Genomic DNA, 21342 nt, shown 5'->3' on the forward strand with positions numbered 1-21342 from the left:
TGAATGTCCCAATCAATGACAGAATCCTTCTCATACAGAACAGATTCCCTCCAGATATCACGGCGCTCTTTGCACATGTATTACGGTCGGGTTATTTTGTATGGCAAAACGCCTTCTACTTACAAAAAGAAGGCACAGCCATGGGCTTGCCATTATCCCCCCCCCTACTGCTAACTTTTACATGGAACATTTTGAGCAACTTGTCTTAGGTTCCTCCCTTTTAAAACCCAAAGTCTGGCTTATATATGTTGATGATATTTTCGCGATCTGGTCCCATGACCGCCAGACATTAGACACATTCCTTAGCCATCTAAACAAACAACACAAACATATACAATTCATAATTGAAATTGAAAAACACAACACACTTCCGTTTCTGGATACACTTGTCACACGTCTTCCCTCTGGCAATCTTTCCTTCACTGTTTACTGGAAACTGACACATACGTGGCAATATATATACACATAAACTCCTACCACTACCCACCACAAAAACTAGGTGTCATCAACACACAAAAAAAAAACAGCACACAGATGATCTGTTCCAACGAACAGGCACTAAAAGATGAATTTAAAAGTATCTTTAATACTTTCCAAAAAAACGGATACAGCCAAAACACTATTAACAAAATTCTCTACAAAACTTCAATAAGAAACAAAGACAAAAAACAGACTACAGTAAAACTATAACCATTCCCTACATTAAAGGAACATCAGACAAAATACAACCTCAAAGCCATCTTTAAACCTCCTGCAAAATTAAAAAACTTACTCAACACATCCAAAGACCCACTCCCTCCACTAGCCTACCCTGGAGTATACCAGATTTATTGTACTTGCAACATACCATATAGGAGAAACAGGATGCACAATTCCTATCAGACAAAAAAGAACATAAACGACACATTAAATATAATAATTATGGTGAAACTGGCCTTTCTGATCATGCCCTGAATTCCTTACACAGAATTGACTGGAAAAGCACTAGCTGTCTACATCGCACTAAAACATGGTATGAACGAAAATTCAAGGAAGCATGCGAGATTATTATCAACCACCCCAATCTGAACAATAATGATGGTCTAAAAATCCCAAACATATGGAAGGTATATATTCGACCCATGGAACGTTCCTCACTAAGAACAACTATAAACAGGACTGTAAAAAATCCAGTATCTTAAAAGCAAAAATAAGAATTGTAATACTAAAAATAGGACATCATTGTTTCTGAAATAAAATCATCTGAATGTTTATTCTGTCATCGTAAATAGAATTTATCTTGATGTAATTTTTTTTTTTTTCACTAGAGGTCGTGCCAGTAGAATAACATGTGATCAAATCATTGTGTCTTTAGCTTACAGTTAATAATGTAACTCAGCTTGTCTAGTATATTGATAAATGTTAAAAGAGGTATACCGTGAGTAGACATATCGATGCAAAATTAATAATGGAAAACTCACATACAAAGATTATTTAATAGTATAATTTTCGCCTGTGTGTCACAGCCATCTTCAATACATTTTAAGCTCAAATTAAACAATAACTGACAATTCCAAAAAGCGCCGCCTAAGTAGCTACAATAAAAAGTTAGGAAAGATTAACTGATTTATAAAGTACTATCTCCCATAAAGGGGATAGACGTAAGCCATCGGATCTGTTTAAGTTAGGAGAATGAAGTAAAGTTTCACATGTTTCTTTATAAAGGCGTTCCATGAGGAACCAATTTTTGTGAAGGACTCTTGTCTTTCTGCAATGAACTCTGTCTAGTGAAGATGGCATGTTCTGCAAGTCCAGACTTTTCAGGTTTAAAGTATTCAATATAAGATTGGTTTTCTTCTTTGTCCGAAATAAGATAATCCACAAGAGCATGGAATCTGGTAGACACCTGGATAATTAAGATGTGGAAGCTTGTCCTTAGGAGAAGTGAGAAAGGTGGAGATTTTTCTAAACAGTCAAAAGGCAACACAAAATATTCAGTGGTTTTAAACCTTTTGCTATACGTTCACTAATGCCTTGTACATAAGGGATAGGAATGCACGTTATTTCTTCTGTATTTGAAGAGGAAGACATATTAAAACTACTCAAAGCTCTTTTAATGAAGCAATTCTTATAACCATAGATAGAAAGGAAGAAGTTATATATTGCAGTTCTTTCTGTAAAAGATCATCTGAAGAACAAAAGGAGTGGGCCCGATGAATTTAATTATTACGAAAGCTGACAAAGGGAAGATTGTGGTGATTCAAGATAGGAAGGAATATGAGAGAAAAATATCTCTATTACTTTGCGACTATTCAACTTATAGGCCTCTTACATCGGATCCTACCAGGAGTCGATTGAAGAGACTTAATTCTCTTATAGATAATGTATCTACATGGAATGAAGATCAAAAGAAAAAACTTAAAATCTTCTTCGGTCATCCACCTAGATTGTATGGTTCATAAACCAGGCATTCTGTTGAGACCTGTCATAGATTGTATAGGTTGCACCACTTACAAAATCTCAAAATTTTTATCAAATTTACTCTCCTCTTCAACTAGAAGAACTGATACTTATATAAAAAATACTTCGGATTTCAAAAATAAAATTTCAGATCTTCATTTGGACATTTCTGATATGATCAGTTTAGATGTTATTTCTTTATTTACAAATGTGCCTCTTTCTGAAAGCATCGAATTACTGCAACAGGAATTTCCTTCAGACATTGTAACATTATTTGATTTTGTAATACATTCTGGTTATTTTCTCTTTAAAAATAAGTTGTATCAACAAATCGAAGGAACAGCAATGGGCAATCCTCTTTCTTCTGCTATCTCCAATTTCTTTATGAAACATTTCGAACAATCTTTGACAACATTTCTCCCAGACCTACTCATTAGTTCAGATATGTCGATGACAATTTTGCTGTATGGAATGGCTCTTCTGATGAACTTCAACAGTTTCTCACTAAGTTAAATGCAATTCATCCTAGGATCCAGTTTACCCTAGAAGTAGAATCAAATAAGCAGTTAGCCTTTTTAGATCTTCTAATTCTTCGTCAACCAGATGGTAACCTACATTTCTCAGTCTATAGAAAGAAGACTCATACTGAATCTCATCACCATCCCAGTCAAAAGGCAGGAACTATTAAAACACTGGTTCATCGGGCCCATTCCTTTTTGTTCTTCAGATGATCTTTTACAGAAAGAACTGCAATATATAACTTCTTCCTTTCTATCTAATAGTTATAAGAATTGCTTCATTAAAAGAGCTTTGAGTAGTTTTAATGTCTTCCTCTTCAAATACAGAAGAAATAACATGCATTTCTATCCCTTATATACAACTCATTAGTGAACGTATAGCAAAAGTTTTAAAACCACTGAATATTTTTGTTGCCTGTCGACCACCTTTCTCACTTCTCCTAAGGACAAGCTTCCACATCTTAATTATCCAGGTGTCTACCAGATTCCGTGCTCTTGTGGATTATCTTATTTGGGACAAACAGGAAGATCTGCCTCTATTTGGCTAGAAGAACACCAATCTTATATTGAATACTTTAAACCTGAAAAGTCTGGACTTGCAGAACATGGCATGTTCACTAGACATAAAGTTCATTGGAGAAAGACAAGAGTCCTTCACAAAAGTTGATTCCCCATGGAACGCCTTTATAAAGAAATGTGAAAATTTACTTCATTCTCCTAACTTAAACAGATCCGACGGCTTACATCTATCTCCTTTATGGGAGATAGTACTTTATAAATCAGTTAATCTTACCTAACTTTTTATTGTATACTTTTTTTTTTTTTTTGTTAAGAAATTTGACCTTTTTAGTTATTTTACCAGCTACTTAAGTGGCACTTTTTGGAATTGTCAGTTATTGTTTAATTTGAGCTTAAAATGTACTGAAGATGCCTGTGACACACAGTCGAAAATTATACTATTAAATAATCTTTGTACGTGAGTTTTCCGTTATTAATTTTGTATTGTATATTGAGATATGCTCCAGATGATGATCTTGATGTAAAGATCGAAACATCAGGATAATAAAAAAGTTTTTTTAACACGGTTGTAAATTCCATAAATTTTTAAAATGAATGCTGATCACTGTGTAACTTTAAAAGGAAGGACTAGATTTTGCTCCTCCATATACTACTTTTTTGGTATCTGTCCATCAGCCATCCTTTTATCCATATCACCAGTTGCCTATCCATCCCCCATTTGTTGCAGTTTGTGTAGCAGAGTTACATGTGATGTCCTGTCAAATACCTTTACAAAATCCAACAGTATCATTATAGCCATTCCTTTTATCCAACTCAGTTGTCACTATTATAAAAAGTTAGTAAATTACTAAAGCATGACTGATTTTTCACAAAGCATGCTGCCCCTCATGGAGTATCATATTCTTATCCACCCATTCCTGAATTCTCTTTTTGACCAACTTTTCCAGTACTTTTACCATCACTATTTCTATTCATGGACTTGACTACTTATTACTAACACAATGTTGCAACATAGAGATGTGCATGTATGCATAAATTCACGTGGAAAGGACACTTAAGAAAATTCTTTTTGATTATATAACTGTTGATAATCATGTTGTTGTATTGTCAGTATATTCTCCTTTATGGAATTTAAAATAGAAAGGAGTACTAATTAGATTTAAGCAAGATAAAAATGAATATCCGATTAGAAAAAAAAAGTGCATGAACTTTAGATGGCTTGTTGTTTATGCTCATCATCAAATTCCTGATATGTACCCTAAGGGATATATATAGAATATTATGAAGGATATTACATGCAAAGTTTGCATCATTACCTACTTTCTATCCAGCATTTTCCTTCAAAGTAATCGGTTATCTGTTAGGACTCCAGTATCATCAGATCTTATAATTCTGTCTTCTATGGCACTTTGATTTTGTAAAGGCATTTGACAGGGTGCCACATGAGCGACTGGTTTTTAAACTGCAACATACTGGTCTGAATATCAGGTTTGTGAAAGGTGTCTGGCTTTCTGTTCAGTTGTATATGGGAGAGCAGTAACAGGGGGGTAAGAAGGTTACAAGTGGGGTTCTACAGGGTTCACTACCAGGATCATTACTGTTCAATCTTTGTCAATGATATTGTCACAGGACTACAGGTTGGGGAAGATCTTCAGTTGTTTGCAGATGATGTAAAGCAAGCTTCAGAAGGTTATTAGTAATAGTGCTGATGTTTTGACTCTTCAGGAGGATCTGAATAAGTTCAAAAGGTGGATAAATGAATGTAGGTGTCAGTTTATTGCAACTAAATGTAAGGTTATAAAATTTGGGATCAACAAATGGAATACTTTGTAATCACTTGGAGGAGGTAAGGGATCTTGTGGTGATTGTAGATAGAAAGTTGCAGGTCAGAGGACATATTGCAAAGGTTATGAAGACATCTCAGAGGATTACTGCAATACTGAGGAGGCCATTGCCCTCAAGAGATAAAAGAGTGGTGGTCCTATTGTATAAAACTTTGATCAGACCACATCTGGATTTCTGTGCTCAGATCTGGTCACAAGAATTTGAAGGGGGACCACCACTCTTTACCTCTTACAGAGAATACTGGTATTCCCTTTTACCAAGAGAATACCAGTGTCAGTATGTAAGACTGAGTTCTGGCAGGCAAGAGAGTGTGACTTAATTGTACGTATTGGCTTACTTTCAGTCGCACTCTCTTGCCTGACACTGGTATTCTCTTGGTAACCCTTCTGCCAAACATCTCAAAATCATATGTTCTCCACCTTTCATCTTCTGCCATTCACTACTCTTTCATGAAAATATTACAATATTAAAATCCTTTCAATGTATATATTCTTTATTCTTCCAGGCATACATACTATATTGCCAATACTGAACCATCTTTATGCAATCCATGCTGCTTAATATGTTTAACCTATGCACTACCTAGCCTTGTTTTCACAACTGTTTTATCTATACCTACATCTTTTAATTAAGAATTGCTACAATTTATGTTGATTACTGCTATTCAAGATATCATTCACACACTCAAATATTCAATAATAAACTTCAGGTTACCTTTATTTTTCAGACTGGCATAATTCAACCTGATTGTGGTTGAATGATGTAAAAAGGATTGATTTTTCATTGAAACTTAGTCATTGGTTTTCTGTATCCCTGGCTAATTTAATAATTTTTTGTATGATTTAATTTATACCATGTACAGAACTCTGAGTTATTTTAGCAATGTTTTTTTTTTTCCAGTCCTTAGGACAAGAGGCTGATGTTTTCTATGTCACAGAGCTTCTAGAATATACAGGAATCTGTGTTGTACCAGGGAGCGAGTTTGGACAGTTTCCAGGAACGTTCCACTTCAGGTAAAAATGCATGTTGTAACAAAATAAGCCATTAATTGTGATAAAAGCATGCAGATATATATATATATATATATATATATACATACACATAAAATTAATTTTTATGGAAAAAAGTTCCAACAGGCTTCATCTTGGCATTGTTGGAATCTTATCTCAAGGAAGGATAACAAATATCCATTACTGCTTGAAATTGCACAACTACTTAGATTGGTGTATTCAATGGACTTATCACAAGTTATATGCAAAAGACAGTCTCTGATAAGTGATTGTCTTTTGCATATAATTGTTGCCATATTCTTTTTATTAGTGCTTTTGATTAAGTGTTGCAGTGGGCTGCCAGCTGCTAGTTTTCAAAGATCAGAGGTTTGAATACTTTTAAAAGTGTAGTTTCTAGTTTCATGCAAACTGATTGCCTTCTTGATATGAAGAATAATGAATATTTATTATTGTTGCGGATAGTGCAGGTCATGACAAGAGAGTAAAGAGTTAGAAATACAGAATAGTTAAACAAGTTTTAAGTGGTTATTGTGACAAATACGTAAATTATAAGAGCACAGATACAAGAATATGTAGACATATGAAATCAATACATATATCAATTTTATTGTGTTCAAAGAATAAACAGAATAAAAGTCAAATGGATGTGTAATCTTATTGAACAAGAGATTCATAAGAAAAGGATTATGCGGCAGGAATACTGCGTGCATAACGATGATGTCCGTTATGAAAATTATAAGCAGGAGGCCAGAAGACTCACATATGTTGTACAGAAAGCTGAGTATGAAAAGAAACTGCCACAAGCTAAAGACAACCCCAAAGAAAACTATTGATATAGCAAGTAAAAGAAAGAATAAATATGAAAGAACTCTACTGAATGCAGATGGTGTTGAGGGTGACAGATGCAGAAGTTGTTCAGTCAATGAGTGCCCATTTTGCTAAACGTTATCAACCTGGCATATGCAACATTGAACTCACTGCTACCTCTTCATTGGATGAAAAAACCCAGGTGTATTAGAGTGAATGATGGGATATCGGCACAGATGCTAAAAGTTGTTCAGCCTGGTTATTCCTTTGACCAGGCTGTATAATCTGAGTCGTAGAACAGGAAAGATAATGCAGGAGTGGAAAGAATGTATGGTAACCCCATTGCACAAGGGTGGTGCAAAGACTGATGTATCCAACTATTGACTAATCAGTATCTCAGGTAGGAGTGGTGAAGATTTCAGAAAAGTTGGTTAGGGCTCGCATTCAGAAATGGGTCAACAGAGAATCTGTACTTTGCAATGAAAATCATGGGTTTACTAAGGGAAGGTCATGTTTTAGCAACTTGCTCACATTCTATAATAATGTTAGCACTGAGTCAGAAAAGGGGAATGGATTTTGCTAAGACTTGTGATAGAATAAGCAAGGAGGAGGGGGAGTGGATATGCAAACTTCAGTGAGACAGTTGAGTGTAAAAATGTATATAATGTACCCGAGCCAGCATTAAGGACAAAAAATGGGAATGGGACATTTAGAATAACGCATCAAAATAGGGGTGGGACAAAGGGATCACTGCATTTCATGTATACTAATGCCAGGAGTATTAGGAACAAGAAGGAAGAATTTTTGGCTTTGATGGGCTTTTCCTGGCCACAGGTTATTGGCATTAGTGAAACATGGCTGATGGAAGATGATATAGTTAGTGGGATAGAATGTGTAGGTTATAGTGTGTTTAGGAGGGACAGAGAGAATAAAATGGGGGGAGGGGTGTTATTGATGATAGCTGATGAACTGCAGCCAAGGAGAATTAAAGTTGTATTGCAGGATAGTGAAAGGAGCTCATTTCAGGCTATTTGGTGTGAGATTGAGACTGACAGAATAAAATATGCAGTTGTTGCTATAGACCAGGTGAAGGAATAGATGGTGGAGATAGTATGCATAAACAAATTGATGAAATGAGTGGAAGGAGGGTAATTGTTATGGGGGATTTCAACTATGGTAACATTGATTGGAAGGAGGAGAGGACACGTGAGGAAGGAAATGGATTTTATTCAATTATTAAGGGATAACTATCTGAGACAGCATGTAATTGAAAATACTAGGGGTGTGAGAGTGCTTGACCAGATAGTAGCATCTCACAATTTGACTGTAATGAATATGATCATGTTGCCACCTGTTGGTGAGAGTGATCATAAGGTCTTAACCTGGGAGGTGGCTAAAGGTGTGGAAATTTTGATTAAGACAGGGTATATGTGGAATTATCGTGCTGGCAAGTTTGACAAGCTTAGGAGATTGCTTGGATCAGTGCCATGGCATGTACAACTGCAAGGGCTGGATGTTGATAGAGCATGGGAAGTGGTCAAGGAGCATTTACAGGAGGTTATGGCTGATTGTATACCTAAGGTCCGAATAGTAAAACAATCATCATCATCATCAAATTCCTGCCATGTACCCTCAAGGGGTGTACAGGATACGACAGTACTACATGAAAAAATTACATCATTACTAACTTCCTATCTACAATTTTCCTCCAAATCAGTCTGTTACTTGTCAAGACCTCAACATTATCAGATCTTATATTTCTATCGTCTAAGGCACTTTGTACCGTATCAATCCACCTATATCTTGGTCTTCCTCTGGGTCGTTTTCCTGCCAACCTGGCAGAGAACACTTGTTTTGCTAATCTTTCCTCTCCCATTCTATTTAAGTGACCATACCATCTGAGATTAGCTCTGCTAACGCATTCCTGGATGCTGACAATGTCAAGTTCTTTCCTAATATCCTCATTTTTAATATGATATTGCCATTGATGCCATCTGTTCACGCCTCTAATCTTTCTCAGGACTCTCATATCTGCGGTCTCTAGTCTTTGGTCAAGTGTTTTACTTCTGACCCAGCTCTCAGATCCATAAGTTAAAATTGGTTTGAACACAGTCTTGTATACAGCTAATTTAGTGTTCCGACTAATTTGTTTCTTATTCTATATGAATTTATTCAATTGACTTCCCACGATACCAGCTTTGCTGATTCTGTTGTCTATTTCTATATTTAGTTTACCATCTTCAGTAAAAATTGTGCCTAAGTAGCTGAAATGTTTTACTTGTTCCACAGGTTCTCCATTCACAACACAGTTGACATTTTCAATGATTCTGCCTATTTTCATTGTCTTTGTCTTTTTATTGCTGACCTTCATTCCATATCTATTACAACAGCTACTCAATTTAGTCAGAGAATCTTGCAGACTTGTAGCGGATTTATTTAGAAGTATAACATCATCCGCATAAAGCAAAGAGCTGACATTAACATCTCCAATTTTGATATCAGGTTTAATACCACATTCCTTCATAATGTGATCCATATAGATAATGAATAACAGAGGGGATAATGTACATCCTTGTCTCACACCAGATTTAACATTAAACCATCTTCCTGTACTTCCTTCAATTCTAACTGCTGACTCACAACTCAAATAAAGACTAAGTATTGCTTGATATAATGCCCCATTGACACCATATAACTGCAGCGTATTGAATAGCTTCTCTCTTGGCACCTGGTCATATGCCTTTTCCAAATCAACAAAACTTAAATACAGATCTTTGTTATATTCCCATGCTTTCTCGACTATTTGTCGTAAAGTGAAGATCTGATCCTGACAGCCTCTATTTGGCCTGAATCCAGCTTGTTCTTCACCAAGCTTTTCTTCCACAATTCTTCTCAACCGTTTCTCAAGTATACTTGCATAGATCTTGCCAGGAACACTCAGTAGGGAAATACCTCTGAAATTCTCACATTCAGTTTTATTTCCCTTTTTATATATGGGTACTATGAGAGCTCTACTCCAATCATCGGGAATTCGTCCCTCTGTCCAGGCTTTCTGAACTATGCAGTGCAGCCACTGTAAGACTCTTATACCACCATACTTCAGCATTTCTGGTCGAATATCATCTACTCCTGCTGCCTTTCCACATTTCAAGCCTTTGATGGCTTTTTCTACTTCAAGTATGGATATGTATTCCTGACTGCATGCCTGGTCAGTGTTTTTTATCACTGTGCTGTCATCACTGCTTGTTTCATTTAGCAGTTTTTCAAAGTAATTACTCCATACTTCAAGGATATCTTTTTCTCCTGTTTTCATTTCACCTTTATCATCTCTAATTCCTTTTACAGCACTCTTTCCTCCATTCCTAAGCTTCTTCAACAACCTCCAGAATATTTTGCCACCTTCTTGATATTTATTTTCTATATTCTTGCCAAAGTCCTCCCATGACTTTTGTTTAGCTAGTTTTACACACTGTTTAGCTTTCTTACATTTGTCTCTGTATTCTGTAAGAATAAAAGCTGACTTATTTGCCAGGAACTTTTGATATGCTTTCTTCTTTTCCTTCACTGCCTCTTTAACTTCCTGTGTCCACCAGGGAGTTCTGATTTTTTTATCCTTGCACACAACCTCACCACATGCCTCTCTGGCAGAATCAATCAATGTTTCCTTCAGAGTTTGCCACTGAATCTCCAAGGTTTGATTCCTGTTCTCAAACTCTTTCATTTTCTTTTCAATAATATTTCTGTATTTTAGTCTACAGTTCACATCTGAGAGCTGCTCAACTTTTATTCGCTTTAAAACTTTCTTACATGTTATTCTTTTCAATATGAAATTCAATTTTATTCTGCTCAAGACTAAATAGTGATCACTTCCAATTTCAAATCCTCTGTACACTCTGGTGTCCTGCACCAGGGAAAAAACATCACTATCAACAATAACATAGTCAATGAGACTTTTCTTATTCCTAGCCTCTTCTCTCCATGTGAATTTGTGCACATTTTTATGTTGGAACATGGTGTTAGTAATAACCAGTCCATGTCCTGAGCAGAAATCCAACAGATATTTGCCATTATTATTAGCTTTGCTCTTTTCTCCAAATTTTCCCAAAATATTTTTGTATGTCTCACAATCATTTCCTACTCTACTATTTAGATCCCCAACAAGGACCAACTTTTCCTTTTTCATTGTGTCAGTTGCTTTTTCTAAAGCCTCAAAAAATTCCTCTACTTCTACCTTAGTAGAACCTTCTGTGGGACCATAGGCACAAATAAGTCTCATTGTCCAGTTCCCCATTCTCATATTTGCCCACATTACTCTACTTGAGACTGACTGCCATTCAAGAAGATTAGCCTCGTATTTTGTGTTGAATACTATGGCTACTCCTTCTTTTCCTTGATTGTCATTGCCTGAATATAACATTTTGTATTTATTGCTCAGAAAGATCTCACCAGTTTTGGTCTTTTTGTTTCAGTCACCCCTATTATGTTGATCTGGTACTTATCTAATTCCTCAGCTAGCTCCATTTCTTTGCCATTCAGGCTTCTTACGTTGATAGTACCGATCTTTAACTCTGGTGATGTTGAGTTGGGGTTTGTTTTCAGATTTGTTCCAGTAGCTTACTTTTCGCTGTTCGCCCTGGTTCCCTGGCGAAAACAACGGGGGCCTTGTTTAACCGGGCGACGCCCCAGCCGGCATGAAATTTTGTCATGTTGTACCATCATTTTGTACCATCTATGATGTTGTACCATCATAGTAAAACAAGTAGGGGTTAAATGGATGAATAACACCATTAAGCTTGAGCTGCAAAAAAAGAAACAACTGTGGAGGGAATTTAAAGAAAGGGGTGACCTGCAGGCACACGAACGGTATAAAGTGCAGGCCAGAAGGGTAACGAGTGTGGTAAAAACAGCAAAAACTGATTATGAAAGGAAACTAGCTATGCAAGCAAAAGAGAATCCCAAACAGTTCTTTCAATATGCTGCAAGCAAGAAAAAAACTGTACACGGCAAAATGATTTTAAGGAATGGCGATGGTAAGGAGGTCACTGAATCAGTCGATATAGTGGAGTTACTGAGCACGCACTTTGCAAAAGTATATCATCCAGGTGGTGACATTGAAAAAATGAAGGAACCATTAGTTTATACGGGAATTGTGATGAATGAAGTGGAGGTGAAGAGTCTATTACAGAACCTTAATGTGAATACATCTGTGGGATTGGATGGTATACCGGCACGGGTCTTGCATGAAGCGGCTAAGGAATTATCAGTGCCCTTGACCATGTTGTTTAAGCTGAGTCTCGGGTCTGGTTTAGTCCCGAAGGCGAGGAAAGAGGGGAAAATAGTTTCACCGCATAAAGGAGGATCCATGACTATGGTGTCAAATTAACGACCGATCAGCATATCAGGAGTCATTATCAAGGTCTTGGAGAAAGTAGTCAAGGGAAAAATACAAGAATGGATTGATGAAAATGAGATACTGTACAGGGGACAGTATGGCTTTGTGAAGGGTAGATCATGCCTCAGTAACTTGCTCAAGTTTTATAACAAGGTGATGGCACAGAACTAGTTAAGGGTAATGGGTTTACAGTGATACTGCTGGACCTGGCAAAAGCGTTTCACAGGATACAACATGGAATTCTAATCCGTAATCTACAACATATGGGAATGGATATAGGGTTGGTGAGATGGATAGGTGGGTGGTTGATGGAGAGATATCAAAGAGTAGTTTATTCAGGAGTAGTCCAAAAGATGGCCTGTGACTAGTGGTATGCCGCAGGGTTGTTCTGTTCTTGGACCACTGCTGTTTAATCTGTTCATTAACAATATAGGGAAGGATCTAAGTGGAACAGTTCATTTGTTCGCTGATGATGCAAAGTTGGGTAGGGCGATAGTGAATGCAGAAGATGTCAAAGTCTTGCAGGATGACTTAGATTGGAGTTCTGGGCTAAGGAGAATGGATGTCAATTTAATGTGACAAAATGTAAGGTTATGCATTTTGGGGTGAAAAGATTAGCAGCGGTATACCACATTGGTGGAACTGTACTCCAAGAGATTGATGAGGGCAGGGACTTGGGAGTGTAGGTGGATAGGGAGATGAAGTTTAGGGGGCACATTGCAAAAGTAGCTAAATCAGCTCATCAACTCACTTGGTTGTTGAAAAATACGTTGACGAGCAGAGACAAGCAAGTTATTGTACCTCTGTACCGAGCCCTGATAAGACCTCATCTCAACTACTGTGCCCAGATTTGGTCACCTCGGTTTCTTCTTGATGGGGAGGAGGTATAGAGCGGATCCAGAGGCGAGTGACTAAGATGATAGCAGGTCTATGGAATGAACCATATGAGAAGGTTGAAGATTTGTGGGTTGCGGAAACTAGTTGATAGGCAGAAAAGGGGAGATATGATTGAGACATTCAAATTGCTAAAAGGGTTCTATTGGATTAATTCAGAGGATATTTTTGAGATCAAGACTGGTGGTGGGAGAACTAGGGGACACCTGTGGAAGCTGGGCAAGAGTGTGGTTAGCAGGGGTGTTAGAGCTGGGTTCTTTACTTTTAGAGTGGTAAATGAGTGGAATAAGCTGCCAGAGTCTGTTGTGGGTGCTATGACAGTGAGTGAGTTCAAGGCAAGGTATGATAGATACTGTGAGAATGTCGAATAGTTGTTTGGACATGATGTTTAGGGGCCTCCCTCGATGAGTCTAAGGACTCCCTGGAGTCGCACGAAATAATAATAATACAGATTGGAAGATTGTTGCATAAATTGGAGAATATGGGTTTGGATTATAAAATATTAACATGGATAACACGATGGCTGACTGACAAATATCAAAAAGTGGTACATGGGGGAAGTGAGTCTGCAAGATTTAAGGTAACTAGTGGTGTACTACATGGATCAGTCCTTGGTCCACTGTTATTCAATCTGTACATAAACAATATTGTTAAGGATTTGACAGGTGATATACAGCTATTTGCTGATGATGCAAAGATAGGTAAGATAATCATGAACAGCTGATAAACAGTATTTGAAGAATGACTCTATTCAAGTCATTCTGGAATTGTGTGCATGGGAAAATGGATGCCAGCTCAATGTCAGTAAATGTAAAGTCATGCACTCTGGCATGATTAGATATCCAATGTCGTATTATATTAGTGGGATTATGCTAGAAGAAAATGATCAGGCTAGGGATCTTGGAGTGTTAGTAGATAGCAAGTTGAAGTTCAGGGGCCATGTAACAAAGATTGCAAATACAACTCAAAAGATACTTGCAATGCTGAAATGAAATTCAAATGCAAAGATAAGGATGTCATTTTGCCTCTTTACAAGGCCTTGATAAGACCTCACTCAAACTATTGTGCACACATCTGGTCTCCTGGTTTTCATTGTGATTCTGATATATTGGAGAGAGAGAGAGAGAGAGAGAGAGAGAGAGTACAAAGGAGTGTGTTACAATTGTTATCAGGATTATGGAATACTGATTATGAAGATAGATTGAGAATTTGTAGACTTCAGACACTAGCAAACAGGAGAAAGAGGAGTGATATGATTGAGACTTACAAACTTCTGAAAGGTTCATACAGAATTTCAGTTGATGGAATTTTTCAATTTATGGAGGGTGGGGAAAGGACAAGAGGGCATCCTTGGAAGCTGAGAATGAATGCCAGTAAGAAGAGAGTGAGGGGTAGATTTTTCTCTCATAGGGTGGTGCGTGATTGGAATGGATTGTCATTGGATGTTGTGAGTGCAAGCAGTGTGAATGAATTCAAGAACAACTAAGAGAGCTGGTGCACATAGTATGTGGCCTCCCTCAATGAGTCCCTGACTGCTTGTATCTCTTAATAATAATGATAACATCTACTGTATCCTGTGATCACTCTAGTACATTGTATGTTATACTTGACAAGAAATTATATTTTTGTTTTAATCCTATACCAAAGCATAAGCGTGGTGTAACTTCATAACTAGTCTCCTTGTATGTAGAGGCTGCTTGCCTTAGTACCCTTGCCTTAGTATCTTATAATGCAAAAGCATTATGATTATGATTGGGCATAGGATTAAAACAAGAGTATAATTTCTTATACTTTGTTTTCTTAATTTCTTATAATTTCTTGAAAAACATTTCACCTTTCTCTCTCTCTCATCCAAAGTATTTAATATGATATGCCTTTCTGCTTATATATGGAAAATGACTTCTGCATTGATTAGTGACCCTCCCAGTAAGGCAAAAACATTATGGAATACTAAGATACTTGATGATGTATTACTCTGGATATGGAAACCTTCGAAGAAATGGACTAGCATTCATAGTTAGAAGAGAATATAGAAAATACATTTTGGGTTACAACCTAGTGTCTGACAGAATAATTTTAATAAGAATATAGGCATATCTAGTGAAATGTTATATACCACTAACACCACTCATTTGTATATGATAATTGGACTTGCCATTACTTTTTACATAAAGTAACTGACTTTCACATATTTTTTCCTGTTCCTCTTGAGTTATCGCCCTGTTTTCTTTGTTTCTTAATTTATTGAAATCAGTGTATATAAATTAGCAAATCTTGCAGTTCTGTATTTTTTTTTTCTGTAATGTTTTTATATGCAAGCAGTACCCAGCCCATGTAATGAATTCAGCATTAAACAGGCTGTTTCTTTGGTGCAAATTTATTGTCTAACCTTTCTTTTTCCTGTGTATGCATAAAAATAAAATTAAATTAAGTTCAATTAGAATAATTTGAAAGAACTAAACTGTTTTTATAAAAACTTCTTAATGTTGGTTATAAAACTCAGCTGCAATCTTTATTTCATGAAATAATGATACTTTTGTTAATTATGCATTCATCATTAAAAGCTTGTGCTTTTCATTACAGAATTACAATTTTGCCACACATTGATAAACTGAAGTTGATGCTCAACTATATATTGGATTTTCATGAAATGTTTCTGAAACAGTACAGCTAGGTAATATCTTCTTTTTCTACCTCTTGTTAATGTGACATAAGAAGAATTAAAATAAACACACACTTTTTTTGCCATGAATTAGGTGGGAAAAAGTTTTTTTTTTAAAAAAATTACTAAACACAAATTTGGTATGAGACAAAATTCTCTGTTTACAGGGTAATTTGCCTTTTTCATATATTAAGACAAATATCAGAGAAATATTTTTTTCCACCAGTTGGCTGAATTAAAATTAGCTGTTAAGTCAAAGTCACTTATTTAATTCAGTTTCACTTATTAGGTGTTTCAGATTTTAAAAATAAAAATTTTTAAAAGCATTTTTTTTTTATTTCTATGCTCCTGTTCTTACTGTCACATTCCTTTCCTGTTCTTACTGTCACATTATAAAGGTTTAGAATGCAATAACGTATAATGCTTGACACATCAACATTACCTGAAGAGAAATATGTATTAAAAAGTTTATCATTATAGAAGACCTTGCAGATAATAGAATAATTATTTTGAAGGAAGTTTAGTTTTCCAAAGTGACATGGTACTTTTATTAAAGTAGAATGCTTGACAGAAAATGTCTTTATGACTTTTTTGAGGGGGGGGGAGTATTGACTAATTATGTTGTAATAGCGCAAAAGAAAAAACGCCAGACAGGTAAACAAGACATTGCTTAACTGAAGGATTTTGCAGTCATCAGCGAAAGATAATTTACTCCCCCCCCCCCCCCCCACAAAGCAGCTCAAGCTTGATACTCTGATTCATCGATCAAAATCTGTTTTTATATCCACCTTTAAAATTATTAACAATCACTCCCTGCTTCTTAGGAAACTAGCATAGTAAAATTTTCATAGTAAAGCAGGAACTAATATTTATTTACTGTATTTTTCAGTGACAATGCAAAAGAAATTTTTTTTCAAGCTTTAGAATTCTCCATTTGATTGAAAGGATGAAAGCAATCAGCAGCTTTCCATTAGAAACTGACTTAATATAGCATGGGAGACCACCTTTCCTGTTTACCATTTGTTACAATTAACTCTGCAAATTATTGGAGTGCAAGCAATATTGTCAAGAAGGTCATAGCACATAAGCATGTGCCCTAAAAGAATATAGGGAAGAATGCAAAAAAGCCAAGCAATATATACGAGATATGACAATTTAATTCTCATAACAGCTGTATAGTGTCACCAGTGTGGTGATTTGGTTAGAGTCACATGAGTAATTATGTTTGTATATCTTTTAACTAATGCGTGTGTAAACCTCAAGCTGATAGAGCCATTTGCTAGTTGGCTACTGCAAAAACAATAGAGATCTGCATGTAAACTTTGGCATAAAAACATGCGATCAAAATTTGGAGCAGCACGTTAACATCAAATAGATTTCGGTAGCAGTTTTGCTGATTTTCAGCAAAACTGCTACCGAAATGTGGAGCTGTTGAAAATGGCATATGGTGTGGATGCGCTGAAAAAGTTGGAGTCTTTGAGTGGCATAAAAGATTCAAAGGTGGGTGAGAAGATGTGAACAACAACCCCAGAAGTGGGCAGCCAGAAACAAAAATGATGGATGCAAATATGAACAGAGGACAAGATTTGGTACGGTCTGACAGACGATTAAGGTGTGCGATTAATGGCTGATGAATTGCAAATGAATCGAGAAACAGTCAGGGTAATTTTAACTGAAGAATTGGGTATGCAAAAGATTTTTGTGAAGTTTGTGCCTTGGATCTTGATGGATGAATAGAAGTAGCGGTGGGTTCAAGTTGCGATTGATCTTTCTGCAAATAAGCACATCTTTCCGAGAGTAATTACAGGTGACGAAACCTGGTGCTTCCAATAGGATTCTGAAACAAAATGCCAGAGCATGCAGTGGAAAACCCTGAGTTCACCACTCCAAAAGAAGCATGCTTGTCACATTCATAGTTCTGGACCATGCTGGTGTGTTTCTTTGATCACAAGGAGATAGTCCACTATGAATTCATTGAACAGGGACAAATGGTGAACCAACAATGCTATTTAGAGGTGCTGAAAAGATTACAAGAGTCTGTTTGGAGAAAAAGACCTGAATTATGGCCTAACAAGTGGATCATCCATAGTGCACTCATCGTGAGAGAGTTTCTGGCCAAAAAATCAATTACTGAATTAGGTCATCCTGCTTATTCACCCGACTTAGCTTCCTGTGGTTTCTGATTGTTTCCAAAATTAAAGGCTGCGCTAAAAGGACAAAGATTTTCTGACATCACTGATACCCAGCATAATGTGATAAAGGAACTTGAATATTCCAGAAAAAGAGTTTCAGGCCTGTTTCCAAAAATGGGTATTCTCATTTTTGGAAACAGGCCCATCTAAACCAGTGTATAAATGTACAAGGGGACTACTTCGAAAGCGACAGTAACCACTAATGTATAGTTCCAAATGAAGGTTTTTTACAGGTGCATTCCGGAATTAAATTGTCACACCTCATAAAAACAGCTAAACAGTTTTATACAGGTGCATTCCGGAATTAAATTGTCACACCTCATAAAAACAGCTAAACAGAAGTCACGGGAAGGCTTTGGTAAGAATGTAGAAGATATCACAAAGTTGACAAAATGTTCTAATGATTAGTGTAAAAGGAATTGGATGATGAAGATGACATTAAAAATTGAAGAAATTCTAGACACATCCAGAAATATCCTTGTAGTGCTCAAATATACCAAGCGTGTAACTCTTTCATAATCAATTCCTTAAAGCACTGATCTCATTGTTCTTCAGAGGGATGAGAAAAACTTCTTTAACTGCCAAAACATAGTCCTGTCTTCTTTCTTATAAGAAAGATCTCATGCTCCTCTTTACTTTTTGATAATAACCTGATCTCTAGAAAAGATCAGGTTAATATCAAACAGATCATCTCTCTTCTTGGGCTAGCTTACGTCTTATGTCTGGCATAAACACATCATATATATATAAATAGCCTCTATAAAACTCGTTCTTTTCTCTTTACTGTGTTATTTCTCATCTATAAAATTCACTTAACCTTAGATCACTGCTCTCAATTTTGGGGGATAATTCATTGAAATTTTCCCTAAATGTGTATGATGATCTAGAGGAGGACAATTGGTCAGCACATAATTCTCCTTTCACACAGACTCATTATAATCACTTCCTCCTAGATATTCGTTTTTATTTTGTCTTTTCTGTGGATATTTTCATGGATGCTGAGCTATTTTTTTTAACTTTGTTCCTCAAAGCCTGTAAAAACATGAGCAGTTGCTAGTCAGCTGACCTCTGGACATCTAGAATGAAAAGTTGGACATCTATTTGATGTCCAACTTTTCATTCTCATCTTTAATTTCATTTACATTCTATACAGAAGTAAATGGAATTATCTCCCTTCCCCAATCAAGGACCACATAACACATCAGTAGGCTTCTTAACTGAGTGTCCAGCATGTGCACAGCATTGATATCCTATACAATTTTTCCTCTTTAGTTAATAGAAAGGGAAAAAGAATTTCATTAACATCTAAATCTCACTGCAGGCAAAGTGTGATATCTGCATTAGATGTGTCATGTCAGATTTACTTAAGACATTGCAGAGTTTGAAAGTCTGTGAAGCTCATAATACTGGAAGTTCATTCTCTGTCGATGTTGTGATATGGTAACAATTAAACATCACCATAAAGATACTGACACTATTAGTATATAAAATTATTAAATTGGATTGTCCTTCAGAAAAACTGTGTTCTATAAATTGGTATGTTTCCAAACAAGCTTACCCACAAGACATAAAGAGATGATATATTCCTACAGACACCAAATTGGAACAAACACATATCCCTGAGTAAAGGAAACTCAGAGACTGGACACAGAAGTTTATGTGTTGCAGCTGGTGAGTTCTAAGATTACACTTAGCATGGGTTACCATATGATGGAATGCTGATGTGTACAGGACACTACTATAGTACTACATGAAGAGTTTACATCACCACTTCCTATTGATATATGTCTAAAACAAAAAAAAAAATAGACTACAGCAAAATTATAAAGCATAACTAGAACAAATTTGAGAGAAATTTGGTGCAAGAGGGCACCTAACAAAGTATTACTGTAATTTTATCCAGCCCAGCCTTAAACTACCAAAAATTCTTGCTGAATACTAATAACTGCAATGCTCTTCTAAAGGATATAAATAAATTAAAGATGCCAAGAAATTATATTCTTGGTTTCATCCTTTATCTAAGTGTAAGCAAACAGTTTGCTCGTGAAGTAACTTCACGGCTGGGCTACTCATACATAGAGGCTAATAACTTCACATTAATTGCCTTAGGTATCCCATAATGCAAATCACATATTCTTACAGACATGCATAATATATTGCCCGTTACTGGTAGTCCACCCAGTAATGGGCAAGGACCCACCACCAAGTAGAACCTCTCTACTCCCCAGGAAGTAAACAAACCTAATAATGATGAGCATTAATAAATGTAATCAGTGGGAGCCAGGTTCAAAAGATATACTAAGGTTGAGGTAATGCAAAAGTCATATTTTCCATATACGAGTAGTCAAAAGTTGTTGCACCTTATTACTAAAATACTCTGGATTAGAGATAGATGTTGCAAGTTTTTTTTTACTTGGTTATACTATAAATTAAAGATACCAAGAAATTATATTCTTGATTTCATCCTTTATCCAAGTGTAAGCAATCAAAGTTTGCATGTGAAGAAACGTGACAACTGGGCTACTTGTATATAGAGTTAATGACTTCACATCAATTCAAACCAGGAATATAATTTCTTGGATCTTTAATTTATAATATAAACAAGGGAAAAAACTTTCAACATCCAGAGTATATTAGTATAAATATCTCTAATCCAGACTATTTTAGTAATAAGTTTTGACACCTTTTGATTACTTGTATACAGGAAATATGCGATTTCTTTTACTTTGGTATCTGGTAAGTAGTGAAAGCGATTGAGTTTGGATTTTGATAGTTGATGTAAAATGTGATTTAAGGAATTTTGACTAGTTAATTTACTAGTAGTAAATAGTTTTACTACTATAAACAATCGGTTTATTTTTCAAAGAGGTCTTTTATACACACACCAAAGAAATCAGCTACGTAGGTAAGTCAACAAATTTCAAAACAAGGGCAATACTCTAAGCCTACTGCCATTGTTTCATTGCTTCATTAGAAACTGCCTAATTATTATTGTGGAAAGGGAAAGACATGTCCTGCTCTACAGAACAAGACTTGGGTCTAACCATGGATGCACTGTACGAAG

The 21342-nt window shown here is 36.1% G+C and overlaps 1 protein-coding gene across 1 annotated transcript in view; it reads left to right on the forward strand.

Annotated features, from left to right (window-relative positions):
* The window catches only part of LOC150096926 (alanine aminotransferase 2-like), a 185865-nt gene that overhangs the window by 156369 nt on the left and 8154 nt on the right, over positions 1 to 21342 (forward strand). Inside the window, exons 12-13 of the mRNA XM_090408737.1 lie at positions 6222 to 6334; positions 16008 to 16098. Coding sequence (XP_090264863.1) covers positions 6222 to 6334; positions 16008 to 16098 — 204 coding nt within the window. The remainder of the gene's footprint in view (positions 1 to 6221; positions 6335 to 16007; positions 16099 to 21342) is intronic.

This window comes from Typopeltis vanoorti, chromosome 18 (genome assembly GCF_054136105.1).
Source record: "Typopeltis vanoorti isolate ZY-2024b chromosome 18, IOZ_Tvanoo_1.0, whole genome shotgun sequence".
Classification (NCBI taxonomy): domain Eukaryota; kingdom Metazoa; phylum Arthropoda; class Arachnida; order Uropygi; family Thelyphonidae; genus Typopeltis; species Typopeltis vanoorti.